At 34.8% G+C, this 19,894-nt stretch overlaps 3 protein-coding genes across 3 annotated transcripts; all 3 read right to left on the bottom strand.

Annotated features, from left to right (window-relative positions):
* Positions 1–1,115: 1,115 nt before the first annotated feature.
* Positions 1,116–4,796, bottom strand: LOC150103882 (innexin inx2-like). Its single transcript, XM_090397166.1, has one exon. The coding sequence runs from the start codon at positions 2,660–2,662 to the stop codon at positions 1,589–1,591; it is 1,074 nt and encodes a 357-aa protein (XP_090253292.1). The 5' UTR covers positions 2,663–4,796; the 3' UTR covers positions 1,116–1,588.
* Positions 4,797–6,054: 1,258 nt separating this feature from the next.
* On the bottom strand, positions 6,055–8,361 carry LOC150103881 (innexin inx2-like). The gene has a single exon (XM_090397163.1). It carries the CDS (start codon positions 7,798–7,800, stop codon positions 6,481–6,483), a length of 1,320 nt encoding a protein of 439 aa, XP_090253289.1. The 5' UTR covers positions 7,801–8,361; the 3' UTR covers positions 6,055–6,480.
* A 154-nt stretch (positions 8,362–8,515) lies between these two features.
* LOC150103880 (innexin inx2-like) lies at positions 8,516–10,143 on the bottom strand. Its single transcript, XM_090397165.1, has one exon. The coding sequence runs from the start codon at positions 10,051–10,053 to the stop codon at positions 8,791–8,793; it is 1,263 nt and encodes a 420-aa protein (XP_090253291.1). The 5' UTR covers positions 10,054–10,143; the 3' UTR covers positions 8,516–8,790.
* Positions 10,144–19,894: the final 9,751 nt, after the last annotated feature.

Below are 19,894 nucleotides of genomic sequence, written 5' to 3'. Positions count from 1 at the left end.
GATCAAGTATCCAAGGTGATTCTAAAACCGTTAGTTAGACGGAAAGAACAGGTGGAACAGCCTGACTTGCTGTTTTTATAAAGACGATGCAAAATGGTAATCTTTAAAAGATTACTTAGTTCAAGCAGAAATAAAATTCATTCTCTTATCGGCATCAAATTAATTCTGATTGTTCATGGGATTTGGCGAAAAATGTTCGTAAAAGCAAACCGCCACCATCGAGGTTAGAAGTAAAAGCTTTTAACAAAGCTTCTAATAAACTAGCCACCATATAATGTCTCGCGGTAATGTAAAAAGTAATTATATTGTAATTCAACGAAGTTACTGTACCTCGATGATTTTTACTCTTATTTGAATTTTTTTTTAAAAAAAAGATAAAAGTAAGAATAAAGTTCTTTTGAACAATAAATATTTCATTAAAAACTATCCTTATTTCCAACTTTTATTGCAATAAGAAGAAAATGTATAATATTTTAAATACACACCATTTTGTTATTTATATAATATATAAAATATAGAATAATTATTGACAAATTCATTTTTTTTTTTCTGAAATGTACGTTCTGTGTGTGATGTGATATTGCCGTGCTTTGCTTCTCTGGTCGTGATGATTACGCAAGCAATTTGGTTATCTATTCAAGACACTGCGAAAGCTGAATCACTGCAGTGAGAAGATGCTTTTAAAAATAGCTTCAATGAAATATTCTAAAAATGCCATGATATTAGGCAGGCTTTGAGTTGAGCAATATTTAGTTCAATTTCACTTCGATGTGAACATTTTGGAACTTTATCCTCTGTTATCACAGCCAAAAAATTATCCAGTTAATGATATATCGAGCAAAAGATTTCATTTACAGTAATCATGCCTTGTTTAAACGGATGTCTTTTAATCTGATGAGTCTTAAAAACATTAACCGTTTCGTATGAAAATCTGTTCTTTGCAAATTCGTTTAAAGAAAAGGCATAAAAGTTATTTTTTTCCAAATGTAAGTTAATTATAAAATCTGGACGATCGATGGTTTGAAGAATTGGAAATTTAAAATAAGAAGGGAAGATCTGAATTGTTAAAATGAACGAAAAAAAATTATTCACGAGCCATAAAAAGGGCAGCCAAATACATGTTTATCTTTTATTTGATCAATCTTAAGAATTGAAAATACAATTTGGGAATATCACATATTCGATACAAATTATTTAATAAAAATAAATTGTGCTTAATATCAAACACATCCTTACAATTGCATATCAACCAAACTGCCCTATTTATGGAAGTAACTGATTCAGAACATATTCAATGGTAAGTAAATAGCTTATTACAAAGAAGTATGTTTGGAAAAGACAAAATATTCACAGACATTTAGCTCGGCAATTGAAGTAATATACAGAGTAAAGGTCAGTTTATTTTCGACAACATCAGCAGTAAAATTAGTTTAAGTAGTTAATTGTTCAGGAGTTTTAAACCAGTACACTTCAGCCGCATATTTATAGAATTAAGCACGTGAGGATTAAAAGCATTATTATCCGAAAAGACAATAGAAATGAACTTATCTCTCATTGAGCGGTCCCGAACGATTAGCCTATATTCATTTCATACCGTGTTATCCAATCCGCCGGCTAAATCGGTGATGAAATCCCTAAAGTTGAGACTGTCCACGTTCTTGCTCAGCTGGTAGAGCAGGAACCAATCTCCAATTTCACAAACCTTCATCACCGAATGCACATCGTGCTCGCTGGATAACCTAGCACGTGATTTCAACAGCATGATGCGCATTCCACTGGAGAGAAAGGTAGCGAGACGATACACAAGGACCAGGCCAGACAAAATGGCCAGAATGACGAACCAGAACCAGATAAACACGTATATCTTTTCGTTAATGATGTTAATGGGTAGAAGACAGAGAGCATCATGACGTTGAACGTCTCCGGAGGATCCGTATCTGTGGAACGTACACTTGGTGAGTCGTGGGAATACTTGGATCATGGGATCGTATCGCACGGTCCAGTCCCATCCGGTGAACTGGACCACTTTGGAGCCGTACGTGGAAAACTCTCCTCCGAGGAAAGAATCCATAAGGTATATCTGACCTATGACATTAATGAAGTTGAGCATCTCGCAGATGAAGTACTTAAAAGCATAAGCATTGTGATGGTTCAAGTTAGCCTTGAAGTAGCGAAGGAGAAGGTGGCGGTTCTGTCGTTTCTTTTCGTCTGATAGAATCGGAGCGTTCATGTCCATCACAAGAAATCTGATGCGGTTGCTTTCCCAGACTTTCCACAAGTACCGAGGGATGTAGAATAAAATGGCTTGCAGAAACAGGACAAAGCAGACCCACTGGTAATAGGCATGATATACTCTCCTTTCTCCGGGGGTGTACTTATCCACCCCTGGGTAAGGAACTTCCTCCCCAACCTTTTTAAACCAGGCGTCTTCCAAGCTAAAAGTCGTGTGAATCCAGCAGTAGGTGTCAAGCACTCGCGTAGGGATGTCGTCTCTCGATATGCAATCGATGGGATCGCCTATGTACTGTCTGCTAGTCACCAGAAGGCTGAACGCGATCAGAAAAAGCATGGTGGCTCTGTAATGCAGGCGGAAGATGTTGTTGTCGATTATAATCCGGTTATACTTCACTAAACCCTTTAAAGAGCCAAATATCTTATCCATGATTGCTTTTGAGCTCAAATGTATTCACTCAAAATATTTAATTGCAAACAACGCTGTATCCGATTCGAAAAGAGAACCTCTCCGATCATGAGATCAATCACAAACTAGCGATATCAGGATTCCGTACGGCCCCTGTTCGTTTACAAGTTTTCGTCTTTTCGCACAAGCACGCATCCTTGACCTCACGATAACTTTAAATCCAAATAGTGTTCGCTCTCACCAGGAAATACGAATGCATGCAGTGGATCACATGACGATCAGGGATGAGAAAAAAATAAAAATGTTTATAGAAAGCTTTACGTACATGCGCACTCCTTCGTGGCATTAATTCAATACTATTTTATAGCGACATATTCAAAGTATTTCAAAAGCGCCATATAATAGCGGCTGGAATGAAGAGGTAAATACAAATGTATGACAAGACTTAATATTTTATGCAAACAAAAACGACGTATATATGTTGTCCGAATGCTAATAAAACAGATCGTATAACAGTAAGGGGTTTTATTGATTAAGTTGTTGAGAATTTTACAAACTTTGCTAGGGAATGTTATTAAATTACATGGTTTCCATATTTCCTTAATATTCGCGCTGTAAATCCAATTATCAATAAATAGATGACAATGTTTCCAAAACAGTGATCGATGCCTCCAATGTTTCATATACTAGAAATATTCGCTAAAATAAGCAATATTAAGTTTCTTCCTTTAAATATTTATGAGTAAAAATCTCAATGTTCAATGTTCAACTCGATGAGCAGCTGATTATCCAGAGTTTTTTCCTTTTTTAAAAATGATTGTGACTGTTAAATCATAGAATAAATACTGCTATTTGAAAATTGTGCAAGATTGTTGCTTTTCCTTCGCCTCTTCATGCTTCCATTCCAAATATGCTTCTCGGGTCTCATGTAGCCTTTTGTTACCTAGAGTGTGATCGCATTAAAATTTCCCTCGGTTGCTTTTAACGAATCAATTCAGTATTAATAAACAAATTCATAAATAATTCCGATTGCTAGTATAATAGTCCGCTTTTGTTAAAAATCATTACAATTCATGTCTGAGCAGAAACAGTGATGTTAATAAGATAAGCCAATAGAGATACAAGAATTCATTTCAGCGACGATATCAGCTATTTTAATTGTAACATAAACTACGTTCCATAGTTTATGTTACAACACACAACACGGCCAGAGTAATAATAAGAATGGTATTACTTCTGAGTACGCTACAGGACGGGTGTCGAAGTAGTTTTGAAGTTGCACTGGCTTTTGTACTTCGTATGTGATCGTACAAAAAGTTGAATACTTTTCATATCTGCTGCAGAACAAAAATTATCATCACATGTAATATGCACATTTATTGTGGCTGCCATCATCAGGTAAAAAAGGGCGCCAGTCCTACAGGCTTGGCGGAGGCTAGTCTGAGTCATATACAACACTAGTTTAGACTGCATATGCTTCCAAATAGAGTTCTAGAGTTCATTCCAAATAATTCTAGAGAATCATTTTAGCCCCTTTTTTTAACCTACAGTGCGATTGTATTAAATTTTCAAGGTCACCATTAGATGCATATAGCAAATTTTCTGAATAGTACCACCAGATTAAGGGCAGAGACAAACAGATGCTTGATCCCACTTTTGATACATCCTACGTAAATCTTTTCTTTCAAATTTCCAGATCCTTTTATTGCAAATTGTCACATAAAAGAGTAATCTCTTCAAAAGTTACATAACAGAAACGCGGTACTATTTGTCAGAATCCCAACTTCCATAGAATAATTTAAAATATATTAATTGACATAATAACAATAATATTTATGGAATAACGTAATTTAATAAACTTCTTATAGTTTTTATTGAATATGTGTTTCCATTATATAACAATAAATTCTCTACGGACATTTAAGTAATCCTGCAACGAATGCAATACACTGAAAGTATGGTTCATCATAAACCCCCTAGTTCTACAAATTTGGAAATTCTTCTTCTGTGATGTTATTCTACATTTGGTTTTTCACTGCGATAATTTCTGTAACTGTTTGTGAATGCTATCTATGAGATTAATGTTTTAAAGCTGATATTGTAAAATACATAGGGTTCTTTGCAATTTAAAAGAATTAGGTCTCTCGTGTTTTTCTATTTTTGTCGAATTTAGACAGTGTTAGTTTATATATATATATATATATATATATATATATATATATATATATATATATATATATATATATATATATATATATATATATATATATATATATATATATATATATATATATATATATATATATATATATATATATAAATACAACACTAGTTTAGACTGCATATGCTTCCAAATAGAGTTCTAGAGTTCATTCCAAATAATTCTAGAGAATCATTCTATTCTAGAGAATCATTATATATATATATATATATATATATATATATATATATATATATATATATATATATATATATATATATATATATATATATATATATATATATATATATATATATATAAATGCCATTTGTTTTTGTGTGAAAAAAAACCTGAAGATCCTATCAGAGATTAGACGAGTTATTGTCCACAGATTCAGTCGAAAATCAGAGAAACAAACGTTTGCTGTTATATGACATATATTTAGAAGTTTTCCTTCACTACTGTCATCCCACTAATGAACTTAGGAAAACATCGAAAGAAGCGTGAGAATATTCTCAATGAGCAGTGAGAACGATGGTACGTATAACTATACATGTAAAAAAATAAATAAATACAAGTGTCCGTATACTGCTTGTCATTGTTTCTTTTTTAGATTTAATTTTGTCGCATAAAACACATCAATTTTACGATTTCTCGATCGAAGACATACCATTAATAAGTGGGACATTTTACTCTCAAATCGCCTTGAATGTTCTGAAGTAGTATTATCTTAAACTCTTAATATATTTTTAAGATACACCGTAAATTTTGTCAACAACAAAGAACAAGAATTTACAGGATATATTCCCCCCCCCCTCACGAGCACTTTTAATAAGTGGTTTATTATTAAACCACGAATTTCTTGCATCATCCAAATACTCCAAACTGGTTATATACGATAGCTATAATAACCTGGTTTATATATCGACTTTTCATTAAAATATAAACATAAATTCAAGTTGCGAAGAAGACTGCCAACCATCCGTATAAACAATAAGGGGTTGCTGATAAAGGATACCATTCAGAACCAGAACACACTTGCTATATTCCCACGCTTTCAAACTAACTAAAATTCTAACCAACAGTTTTTCAAACTGTCGTGATTTCTATTTTTGATTATCATTCTAAAAGAAAACAAAGCTGTATGGTATAAAGCCGTTGTGTTAGAAAACTACAAATTAGTTTGATAGCTCTCCGAGAATACAGAAAATCATTTACATTAGGACACCCATTACATTATTTTATTAATAAAAATACTCATATATTACATAGTTACTAAGCATAATATAACAAAATTAATGGTTAATGAAACTTGACTAATTACGAATAAATTCGGTAGCATAGCTGTGCTTCTCAATTTGATTAAAACCCCTTTATAAAGTAATCCTAAACATCTTCCTAACATTCCTTAATTCACAAGATAAAGCACGATATTAAATGAATCTAATTTGCATATTTTCAAAGACATTCATTTATTAATTTAATTATATATCAATCGGTACAAATACTGAGGCAAAATGGTAGATATTTCCGCTTTATGTTTTCAATAAACCCAGAATCTAAAGGTTTACTTTAAGCAGTCCTGACTGTTATTGTTGAAAGAAGTAAGAAAGGGACTAGAATCAGCTTATACTTATCATCAAACTGGTTGCTTTTCCCCCCGTGGGAGGGTGGGCATCTCTTGCTTTTCAGTGGACGCCTCGATATAACACGGTGTCCTTTCCACGCGATGCACGAACTTAGGCTTTAATTCTCCTTTTAAAATTCTGGTAGCTGCATTCTCTACCAGCAGCTGTCTTACATCTTTCAACCCTCTGTTTGACTCCATCTCGCCTAAAGTGTTGTACTCGCATCCAAACGACAAACCCTTAATAATGTAGTCGAAAATTGCTGTACCAATATTGTCGGACAGCGACTGCAGAATGAACCAATCGCCTACATCTTTTTTTCTCAGAACATGAAGTAAGTCACGACGGTTTTCTTTTGAAACTCTGGAACATAGGACCAGGTACCGAACTCTTATGAATGCTATCGTTGCCATTCGGTAGATAAGCTGCAAGCCACTAATCGTGGCAAGAAAAAAAAACCAAAAGAAAATGAAGACGTAAATTTTTTCATTAAAAATATTGATGGGAAGAAGACACATGGCGTCATGTTTCTGCACGTCCCCAGAGGACCCGTATCGATGGAAAGTACATTTGGTCATCCGAGGAAATACTCGAATCATGGGATCATCTCGAACTTTCCAATCCCATTCGGTAAACTGGATGACTTTCGTTCCATAAGTTGTAAAGGCACCTCCTAAGAAGACGTTTATAAGAACTAGCTGAATTACCACGTTGAGGAAGTTCATAACCTCCGCCATGACGTAGTAAACAAAATAAAGATTATGGCATTCCTTTTCCTTCTGCAAATACTCCAGCAGCGCACAACATTCGGAATCTTTCTTGGACGGACTTAAGATAGAGGTCAAATTCAGGCACAGGTTATTTATACGCAGCCTTTCACAGGATTTCCAATAGAAGTGAGGAACGTAGAAGAAGATGCATTGTAGCAGAAGGAAAAAGCATACCCATTGATAGTAGGCATGATAAATAGTTTCGTCTCCTTCGACATTTTTATCTACTCCTGGATAAGGTACTTCCACGCCAACACGTTTTGGCCATCCTTTGATCACGCTGTAAGTTGAATGAACCCAGCAGTACGTATCTAGTAAGTTGTGTGGGATGTCATCTCTTGAAATGCATTCAATTGGATCTCCAATGTACTGTTTAGCAGCTATGATAAGACTGAAGGCCAAGAGAAACAACATTGTGTATTTGTAATGAAGCTGAAACACCCAGCCATCAATCACTGGTTTAGTTTTAGAGGGTGGTTTTGGACTCAATTTCACACTTTTTTGCCTGAGTAATTTCCTCTTAGGCCGAATACTTACAGCTAGACCCCTTAGCACATCCATGATCAACGTATAAGAATGACTGAACTTCGCGAAGCATCCAGGAGTGGAAGCAGCACTGCGATAGATAGCACAAATGACTACACACCGAAGGCAGGTAACGGCACAGGGCTGTTATCAGTGGAAGATAACAAGTAACCAATAGTGTGTGGACATTCACAATGTAGCTATTACGAAATAAGACTACACTGCCTGAAAATAAGGTGTGAAACGTTAAATTGAAAATGTCACACATCAAGTAAATGACGATGCATATAGTATTTTAAGAATAGAAATCTTTACAACATTCAGAAGACTAGGTATAAGGAACATCAGGTTACAGGAAAATATATTGAATTACATACAAATACCGCATGATCATCATCTAAATTACAACAAGGAATCATTCGATAAATTTTAGTTAATATAGACGCAAGTAACGTTCCTAATAAATGAATGTGTAAGCACATGCCTTCTTCCCATCAAGTTTATTAACGAAATTGATGAGACAATAATCAGATATTTCGCAACTTTTGCTATCATTTTGAAATATAAGATAAACAAGCAAGAGAATTTTACCTTACATCTTGAAATGTAAGGTAAAGTTTCTTGTATTTAATTTAATTTAGAAATTAATAATTAATATTCTATAAAAAATTAATTTTTATCTAGAAATTTTTATATATATATATAGTATTAAATTTGACCGATAGTCTTAAAAAAATGGAAAAAAACTATATCTGTTTTTCAATACTATAATTTTTATTTATATAGGTTAGAATATATTCTCAAGATCGTGAAGCAATTTAAAATTATTTTTAATGAATGGTGAAAGATAAAATGCAGATAGAATAATAGTTATACAGTAACTGTGAAAAAAAAAGAGTTACTTAAAATCATTATCTACCATTATTTCTTCCGGACAACTTCGAGTAAATACACAGAACAAACCGTTGAAGTGAACATAATTTCAGTGAAGTATAACACTGCTGTAATTGTTTTAATAGCTTCCCCCTACACATCAGCTTCCGAGACTTTAACTAGCGTATAGAATCTTTCTTGCAGCTTCTTTGCTATTTTCAGAAGTCTTGAATGAACTGCATCCTCTGCGACCACCAACTCTGCTTCTCTCATCTTAACCTCCTCTGGTGAAGGATAGATTTTTTTATGTAATTCGAAAATGAGGGTTTTGAAATTATTAGGATCTATATTCTTTCGTAATAAACTCAAGACAAACCAATGCCCACATTTACCAGCATATAGAACTTCGCGTAGTATTTTTATTTCGTTGTTATTAGTCATCGAAGATGTTTTGCACAATAAACGAAACCAAGCCTCTTTCCATAGAACAGTCACAAATCTGTAGATAATCTGCACTGCCGACATAATAATGAGTAGAACGAACCAAAACCAGAGAAAAACAAAGATTTTTTCGTTAATAATGTTGATGGGAAGAAGGCACATGGCATCGTGTTTCTGAACATCTCCGGACGAACCGTATTTGTAAAAGGTACACTTGGTCATCCGTGGAAATACTCGGATCATTGGATCGTAGCGTACTCGCCAATCCCAGCCAATGAACTCTACGACTTTCCTCCCGTAGGCGGTAAACTCTCCTCCTAAAAAGGTGTTCAAAAGAAACATCTGCCCGAGTACGTTAACGAAGTTTAGCACTTCGAGAACGATGTATTCGAAGAAATAGTAATCATGGCAATTCCTGTTTTCGTACAAATAGTTCGTCAGAAGTTTGATCTGTTTCTCTTTATCTTCTTTGGATATTGTGGGAGAGTGAAGTTCCAGGCGAATGTTGTTCATAAGCTCTCTTTCGCACATCTTCCAGATAAAACGAGGGGCATAGAAGAATACTGCCTGTAAAAAAAGGATGAAACAGACCCACTGGTAGTAGGCATGGTGAACCTTCTGATCGGTTGCCAGATATTTGTCTACTCCCGGATACGGAACTTCAACCCCAACTTGCTTAAACCAGCCTTTCTCCACGCTGAATGTGGTATGGATCCAGCAAAATGTGTCCAGGAGGTCAGTAGGAATATCATCTCTTGAAATGCAATCAATCGGATCCCCAATATATTGTTTGGCTGTCACAACCAAACAAAAAGCTAGCAGAATTACAACGGTTAGCCTGTAATGAAACTGGAATACTAAACCGTCGATGACAGTCTTTGGTTTAGCTGGTTTCTTTTCTTTAATTTCAACTACCACTGTGGGATCCTTCTTAATTTTAAAGAATCCCTTTAGACGTCCAAACAGTATATCCATTCTGGAAGGGTCGTTAACAACTAGCAATTAGAAATATCCAAAACTGTTGGCGAAAGCTTCACTTCTTAAAATTATGTTTCAAATGACGCTGCATTAGACGACGAGAACTAGAACTCATCGTTATCAGTAGGAGATAACAAAGAACCAACCACGCCAACGGAGGACATGAGGTAGGTAAGGCAGCGATTGCAGCGACATTTCTGTCAAGGAGACGTAAAGGTGTCATTTCATCTTATCAAACACTGTCACTGTTGATAAAAGTTTCGCTAGTTATAGCAACATGTTATGAATATCAATAATTCTGTTTGGATATATTGATAAATAATCATTGAAATAAGTGTATTTTATCGTTATATACGATGCGTCAAAAAATAAAAAATAAAATACATAAAAAAGTAATAGAGCGTTTAGCATCAACAACAGTTTTGAAAACAGTTCGAACCCAGTATTGCATTAGTCTTGCAGAAGCGAGTACCATTATTACGACCTTTTCTTCTTCTTCTTCAAAAAAGGATCGGTTTTTATAAAACTGCCATTCAGCATTGCAAATGAAAACGTTTCCGAAATCATCACAATATTTCAGTTATTGTTTTGAATAATTATGTAAAAATATCAACAGTCAGTTTTAGAAGTAATCCCCTAAACCAGTAATGCATTGCAATTAATGATTGTCCCGAATTTGTAATGGACGTTAAACCATTGAAGATGCCTTGAAGAAAGTGTGAAACTCTAGTTTTTTTTGGAAAATGAACCATTCGGGGATACTGCAAGAGCAATGATTAAACCTCCTATGTCTTCATTATTAACGAAGATTAAGCCATACATTCGCATTTTAGGGACATTAACGGATAAAATATATCCCTGTTGTTGTCTCTTGATCTAAAACTGAATTAGAATGTGTGAGACACCACCTCGATTTGTGTGCAAAAGTATCAGTTTGTAGAGAAAAAATGTAGCGCATCACAATTCTCTAATTAATTAAAATCTGGATCTACACCCGATAGAGTTGTTATTATTTTTCTTTAGTGATCCATATAAGTGTCAAAACCTGACGTGATGGTAACTTTCTTAGATTTCAAAAGTAATGACGTTTCACATCCTTTAGAGGGCATGAATATACGTTGTCAGTTGTCAGAGTGGAGAAAAAGCCACATTGCAAGAATGACTGAAAAGATTTAAAATTGTCGTGTCTTCCTACGGATTTCTACAGTAGTCACGCTTCAGTTGTCCATTGATAGTCTGTCAAGCTGTATGAAGCTGTAATAATCGACTGCGAAATTAAATCATAAGTTTTGCAATACATTTTCTATACTTTTGTGCCTATAGTACACCGTTATTAATCCTGATTTAAATATCAAACATGGTAATTTTTTCGATCTACTTCAGGCCTCCGATAAGCAGCATAAATAACTTCAGGAAGTCTTTTACCCAAATGAGCGTTGCATATTATTTTGGCCTAGCATTTGTACAGGTGGAGTACATTTGAATGCCTGTTGTTCCATACTTTTACCATTAAAAACCTCGTAGTTTTCTATTTAGTGAATGCAGTGCTATTGACTAACAGTGAGGTATTAGTACAACAGCTCAGCATTCAATGACTACATGTTGAACCGATTATTCAGTTACAATTACCTTTACACCATTTCAATGTTATTCTTGATGACAGAGAAATTCTGTGTGAAAAAAAAAAGTTAAACAAACGACATTATTCCTTAATATGTGTTCTTACATTTTAAGCTATTTCCGCATACTTCTTGTTTCAGTGCTTATCGCATTCTCAATATTTTAATTTATATACTTCAACTAATGCGTACAAATACAGTGATCTAAGCAGAGAAATGATTCTACAAATTGATGCCCTCCATTGTGTTGCTGAGTTAGTAATTGAAGTCTCGATAGTTTAATAAAAATAAAATTTTGCAAATTTTAATTTTAATTTATACTGAAAAGAGAATAGTTAACAATAATTCAACAAAATATATGTAACTTGTAAATAAAACTTAAAAGACAGCGAATATTATAAAATATTAATATCATTCTGTAGTCTGTTATTGTTTTTAACTGGAAATGTACATATCCTTGTGGCTGATTACTGCTTGTCATATCTATTTATAATGCCTCTTCTTGCTGACTTCAAATGTCATCTAATCTATAGTTCTGATGATCATGGTACAATCGGTTCCTCCTCTAGATTTGACAAACCTAGTTATATTCAACATTCAATATCTCAAGATTTTCTACAACTAATAGCTTTAAGGTACCCGCCCACTGGTCTCTTCAACTGGATGTGGACAAATCTTGCCTTCATTGCAGCTACCAAATCTCAGTCCTGTCTTCTTTGCTGCAAAGAAGAAATAATCTTACACTGCCACCCCTTACCTTTCTCAATATCCAGATTTTCAGATAAAATCACGTCCATGTATTCAGACTGATATTTTCCTAGAGCTTATCTTGCTAAAACACAGCACATCTACACCGTTGGAAAGAAGTCAAGGGAAACCATCATGGGTAAGATGCATGGCGCCGCGTTCGTGCTTGTAGCCGTATAAATTGGAGGAATATGATGTTCCCAAGTCAGAGCAACTGAGTCCGAGTGAAATGACTGCGAGAAGGGAATTGACAGAGTTCGAAAGAGGCGTTGCGATGGGATGCCGTATTTCAGACCTTTCTGTTAGGCAAACTGTTGACAAATTGGGAAATCCTAGGTCAACAATCAGTGATACCATACTCAGATGGAAAGGGAGTCAACTGCAAGTGCTACCACAGTGGACGACCCACCACACTCACCGAACATGATCGTAGGCTTCTACAAATGATAATATGCAAAAACCGCCATTTATTGTCCGACACATTGAATGCTGAGTTCCGGGCATCAAATGGAACACGAATCTACACAAAACCATTCAGAACCGAGGCTCGCAACATACAGTTTCGACTTTTGTTCATGTCAAATCAATAAAAGGCGTGAAGGCAAGACTAGTGAATATACTAAGAATCACTGCAGAAGTCATTCATCAGTCATTCCTCCCATACAAGTAGCAAAATGGTGTATCACCATATTGTCTTCTTCTTCGTCTATGATCTCTTATGCGTCGATATTTTGCCAAAGAGATTTCCATGCCGTCCTGTCCAAGGTTTGTTGTTTTGCTTCTTTCCAGTTTATTCCATTCTTTTCCAATTTTTCTTTAATTTCCTTTTGCCAACCTTTCCTGGGTCTGCTTGTGTTTCTTTTTCCTATTTTCTGGCTTTTGTATACAGTTGTACACTGCCAGTTTGGTATTCTGGGTGACTTCTTTCTTATCTAGGAGTGGACCTTTCATTGCATAGAATAGCTTTGTTTCCCGATCTTATCCTGTTGTTAATTTCTGTGTCTAATCTACCATCTTCTTGTATATATGATCCCAAGTATTTAAAGGAGTGGACTTGTTCCAGTTGATGAGTCTCTATTTTTATTATGTGTTTTTGTTGGTTTCTAGATATGATCGTTGTTTTCGTTTTATTTATATTTATGGTCATGTTCCTTTTCTTTGTTTCTTCATACCAAATGTTGGTATTGTACTGCAGATCTTCAGCTGTATTTGCTAGAATCACTACATCACTACATCATCTGCAAAAGCCATGTGTAAAATCCTGGTTTCTTTCAGTTTCCTGTATCCTAGGTGGAATTTTTTTGTTTGTGCTTGGCATGCCTTTAAATTTTAATCCATTACTATGATGAAGAGAAGATGGCTGAGGATACAGCCCTGCCTCATTCTTACATTTGTTTCAAATTCTTTTGATCTATTATTACAGGTTCTTACATAATTTCTGTTACTTTTGTAGAGGCTTTGCATGGCTGCTGTTAAGTTATCTTGTATCTTGTTTTTCTTTAATGTTTGCCATATTAAGTGTCTGGGAACTGCTCGGTCAAAGGCCTTCTCAAAATCTATAAAACATGAATGTAGTTCTCTTCCAGATTTCAATGTTTTCTCTGATATTTGTCTAAGACTGAAGATAAGATCCTGCGTGCTTCTATTTTTCCGAAAGCCATATTGCATTTCATCCAGTGTATCTGCTATTTGATTCCTAAGCCTTGCTTCTAAAATACGGGCATATTTTCCTGGAACGCTTAAAAGCGAAATTCCTCTATGGTTTCCACATTTGCGGTTGTCTTCTTTCTTAAATATAGGGATTATTATAGCTATTTCCCAGTCTTTGGGAATAATTTTCTTTTTCCAAACGACATTGAATAGGTATAAAAGAAATTTTATTGCTTTCGTTCAAAAATTCTTTGCCATTTCTGGTGTTATTTGGTCATGGCCTGCTGATTTGCCCAGTTTTATTTTATTTATTGCTGCTACCAGTTCATTTGCATGAACTTCTTCACTCTGATCTTCTATTTTGCTTGTGTGTCTTGCTCTTAGGGTTCGATTTTTCCATGTCCTGCATCTTCCAATAATTCTTGGAAGTACTGTTTCCACCTTTCCATGATGTCTTCGGAATTTGTGAGTAACTTTCCATCCTTATTTTTGATAAACTTTATGGGACATTCTTTCTCTGACCTAATTCTTCTTAAAACATTATAGAAGAGTTTCTGGTTTCCTTTAAAATTTTGTTCTAAAGTATGTCCGAAGTCTTCCCAGCATTTTCTTTTCTCTGCTTTCACTAAGGTTTTAACTTTATTTCCTCGGTTGTTGTATATAGTTCTCTATTAACCTGCAGCTTTGATGTTATATATCTCTTCCACAATTGCTTTTTCTTTTTAATTTCTTCTTTTAGTTCTTCAGTCCACCAGGGTGTTTTATGTTTCTTCTGTTTATTATTTAATGATTCACCACAAATTTCTTTGCTCGTTTCTAGAAGAAGTGTTTTGAACCTGTACCATAGGTTTTCTACATCTTGGTCTTCATATATCTCTTTTTCCACTTCTTTCATCTTCTCTTCTATTTTACTTTTATACTCAATGGCTGTTTCTTCTTTCTTTAGTTTGTAGTTCTTTATCTTAACATTTATTTCCTTGCTACTTTTTCCACATTTTCAACTTTCATTTTATGGATTGTTTCCAATACTAATAAGTAGGGGTCACTGCCTATTTCGGGACCTCTATAGACTCTTGCAATTTTTGTATACTTCCAGTACGATCTGCTTATGATGGCGTAGTCGATTATAGATTTTTCATTTCTACTGGGCTCTTCCCTGGTAAACTTATGGATGTCTTTATGCTTGAACATAGTATTCGCTATTACTAAATTATTTGTAAGGCAAAGAATTATGATTCTTTCTCCATTATTATTCCGGGTTATTTCTCCTTGTGATCCCAACACTTGTTTCGTTTCCTCATCTACTTGATTCCCTACTCGGCCATTAAGGTCTCCTAGTAGTATGATATGTTATTGAACTTCTTCAATTGTTTTTTCTAAGAGTTCGAAAAAAATTGATCTTTAATTTCTTTATTGGCATTATCATTTGGCCATATGCAACAATTACAGTGAATACTTGGTTATCTGATTTAAAATCTATAGTGATTGTCAACAACCTTTCGTTTATTAGTTGCCATTTAGTAATATATTCTTTGAGATCTGGTTTAATTATGTAAGCTGCCTCTTGTTTTCCCCATTCTCTTGGGTTTACCCCCTGAATAGAAAAGTATATACCCGTCTTTCATTTTCTGGCAACGATGACCTTTCTTTTTTGTTTCTGTGACTGCTAGCAGAGCCAATCTTGATTTTTTAAATTATCTATTAATTCGTTTTCTTTTCCATGTAGGCTTTTAACGTTCCATGTTCCATATCTCATGTACCTTTTTCCTCGCTTTGTCGTTAACCATTTAGGCAGTTCGGTGAAATTTTAAGGTGTGCAGGGGATTAGCCTTCAGCACCCGAGTCTGGTGGTGGGGCCGCCACCTTCGAGGCCCGCAGACCGGCCTATGAGGGAAGTGCTATCCTGTTGGTCCGCGGGAGGTATGTTATTTCCCTCCTACCCTTCATAAGTAAACTATGACAAGCATTCCCCGATCCGCCACCAGGGGATGCGCCCGATGGGGGGGGGGTTACAGATGTCCCCACACGGGTACCATATTGTTAAACTCTAAATTAGAGACTGTAGTTGTAACTGACGCTTTATATTAGCTTTAACCCTTTTCCACCAAAAAGACGCTACTTTTTCACCTAAAAACTCTGTGCAAATAGCAAATCAGTAATGTTATTCTCATATTTAGAGCAATGCAGCAAATATGTTCCAAAAACTGTCGAAAGAGCAATTCTGTTAATTCTTGATCCCTCCCCTCTCTTTAACTCACACAGGCTCATTCCAACTGCAATTTCGTAGATTTTCCTTTTTTCCCCCCTACGTATATCCATGGGCATTGTCCTATTACTTCACCGGCTTTATATTATTCTTCTATTTTTTCTTAGTCTGTTAGAAGGTAAGGCAAAGCTAGTAACACGCACAGTCCAACTACAATCCTATAGAACCAATTCCTCCTCTTATTTCGCCCCACTACAATTCTCCTGATTCTCCTCATATTCTCTAAGGATTACAACTCCTCCAGTTCGATAGGTTATGTTTTTTTATTCTCATTAAAAATGACTAATCCTTTAATTATTTGTAAAAAATATTCTGATACCTGTTAGGCAAATTGTTGACAAATTGGGCCATTCCAGGTCAACAATCAGTGATACCATACTCAGATGGAAGCATAGGGAGTCAACTGCAAGTGCTACCCACAGTGGACGATTCACCACACTCACTGAACATGATCGTAGGGTGCTACGAATGATAATATGCAACAACCGCCATTCATTGCCAATTTATTGCCAAAATCATTTGAAATATCAGTATCAGTGTCAGCTAGCGAATGACAAACACTCAGTAAATAATAGGAGAGAATATTATTTAATTTGTATTGAAAAATGAATGAATTCTATCTGATTTATTCTTAATTTAAGTAATTCCTAATTCCTTTGTGAATATTTTCCCATTTCTAGCTAGAGGTGATAGAAGTTAGATATAGTTTATTCTTGTCATAATTTCAGTAAATTTCTGAGTTTCTTTGAGATAAAATTAGTGCTGAAAAGAGTCACTCCCATTCACAGCTTTTTTTTTGTCGTTATCATATGCTGAAGAAAGACAACTTCACTAAAAACCAGTGCGACTTATCACAGAAGCATTTAAATTGGATTGCTCTCCTAGTGAAGTGCGAGTTCAAAAAGTCATCGCATTGTTCTGTTAAAAGATTTGTTCACATATCGATAGAGAGAGAGAGAGAGGACTTTGTACAGATAGTGAGCTTCATTGAATAATATTCTCAGTACATGTCACTAACGCGTATATCAAGTATTCTCTTTATCATAAAAAGAATGAAAATGCACTCAAAGATCAGCTATGTTAAATACAAAGCGGATTATGGCAGAAGATTTACAATGTTGAATTTTTTTTTCTCTGTGCGATGAGTAACAAATAAAATATTAAAAGTCGGAATACTATCCTCTCGTTGCATTAAGCTTCAGGAATTAATATGAGATAACAATAAGGCACAAAGAAAGCACAGCACATGTGTAATCAAAACATCCATTGATAACAACAAATAACACACCATTATATTAACTTAGTTATGAACTAAGTTAATATAATGCTAAATACAGATTTGTGATAGGAGATTTACTTTTGTGTTTAAGATGAAAGTGCTCATTTCATTGAAGAATGGCAGAGGAGTTGGTCGCATTCGACAAGAAACAACCTGAGGAATTTAGATTCACTACTAACCCCACTGACGTTATAGCAAGAAGGAATTAATCTTTCCTATTCATATATTTTCTTCTTAAAAATCGACAAACTTTAAAGTGTTGTCTGTGCAAGCATGCGTTTTTAAACTCGCGTAGAAAGAATTTTACTTCCAGCCAGCTAGAGTGCAGATGGAGAGAAGGATAGCTTGAGTGAGTTTTGCCTTGCTTTGCCTTGCCTTCTAACAGACTAAGAAAAAAAAAGCAGTAGGAAAAAAAAACGAAACCGTTATGGGCGGTCACATAACGCAAATTGATTGATGGATGTTTTGAAAACGTTTTCCAGCTTTTTCAAAAGTGTCTCATACCAAGTTGAGAACGATGATCATCTAGATGATTTTTGTCTCCACTTGGTGTGAGACCTGTCTACTACCTTATAATCGGAGACATGAAAATGACTCAAAAATTTTCCGTGTTGGATCCACTAAACCCGAGTTTCCCAACTATCTAACCCTCAGCTCACTCTCAGTACTGATACTAATGTAAGACAAGTTGACATACTTGTGTAAGTTGGAATCACATAAAAAAAAGCAAAACCATTTGATCGGTTTAAATTTTGTTACTAACGGATTGTATCAACATATCGCATCAATATTCACTATATAGCTCCCTTTAATCTGAACAACTACATAATAAATAAAGCATTAGCGCTATTTTCGGCATTCAGTTCAAAAGGTTGGTGTTTAGTTCTTTCTTTGTTTGTCTGTTTCTTGGAATTTATTGCTGAAGCAACTGAGGCTATGAGGTAGTGTATTCTGTCTGTTAATTGTGAGTGTTCTGCTGGTTAGTTTGCCAGTTTAGTGGGATGAAAAATCCCAGTTTCCAGGAAGGAAAAACAACCCTGCGGCCTCTATATAAGACTGGATAACTGACCTTTAGATGAAAAGCTTTTATAAAGGTTCTTCACGCGAGTTCTAGTCCGAATTTAAACCCAGGTCTTTCCAACCAAGGATGTTGTCTTTACTGATATCTACGGAGGCTCCAAAAAGGTTGAAGAATAATTCTAAAACTTCTTGCAAGTCGCTCTCAGTGGTAAAACGTTAATTTTAGGGGGTTTATTACAAAATATGCACCTGTATACTTACGTATTTAAATAATTAAAATAGCTTTTTTTTCGTTATGATTTTTTGAGAAATGAGGGATGTTCACTGCACTAGTTTTTCATTTTTTCTTTCCTTCGTTGCATAAAGAAAAAACCCAACTTAACATTAATTGTACTCTGTTACAAAAAAGACGGAAAAAGACCCAAAGGAAGCGTAAGGAAAATAATGCTAGATGACATGCTGAATGGAGACAAGTACACAACCTTGAAAGAGAAGGCTCAGAACAGAAGAGAGTGGAAGGAAAGTTTATGCTACTAAAAGAAGAACCTGCTCAATTGCAGAATACTCAAGAAGAAGAAGAATATATGCTAAAACATAGAGCAAGTTTTTGTAACCAAAACACCACTTGGGTGTTCTCTACAACACTAAAGAGAGTTTACAGAGCTGTTTTGAATAAGCGAACCATCGCAGACACTTCTGGAAATTTCATTTTTTTTAGTTAACAAATTCCTTTTTTTTAACGTTTTAAAAGACTTAGATGTTAGACAGAACTAGAAAAAATGCCTGGCTAGTGGACATATTAATGAACATCCTTTGCAGTTATGTGTTAAAGTCTCAAATTTAAAAAAATAATAGAAATACAACCATTATTTTAAAAATATTTTTTTTTTAAATTTTCCTTCTTGAGTATGTCAGTTTTTCTCCATGCTGCAAAACAGTGAACTTGTCTGCGGTTGTGGTTAGTATTTTTGTCTACGACTTCATGTTCTAAGATATGATTAACCCGTCACTATTAGTAAGCTGTAATCCCAACAACAACAACAACAAAATGAATGGCCAAAAGAACATAATGCTTAGAAAAAAAAAAGGTTTTTTTTTCTAAGTACATCACAGTTTACATTATAAAATATATTTAATACTACAGAGAATAAATTAAGACAGTTAACTGATGAGTTTCTCATTTTTTATTCAATTCAGAATTTTTATATATATGAAGCTACTGCAGTAACCTAACAGTCGATAAAACAAACTCTAAAG

This window comes from Typopeltis vanoorti, chromosome 8, assembly GCF_054136105.1.
Source record: "Typopeltis vanoorti isolate ZY-2024b chromosome 8, IOZ_Tvanoo_1.0, whole genome shotgun sequence".
NCBI lineage: Eukaryota > Metazoa > Arthropoda > Arachnida > Uropygi > Thelyphonidae > Typopeltis > Typopeltis vanoorti.
This window is presented reverse-complemented; position numbering and strand designations above follow the sequence as displayed.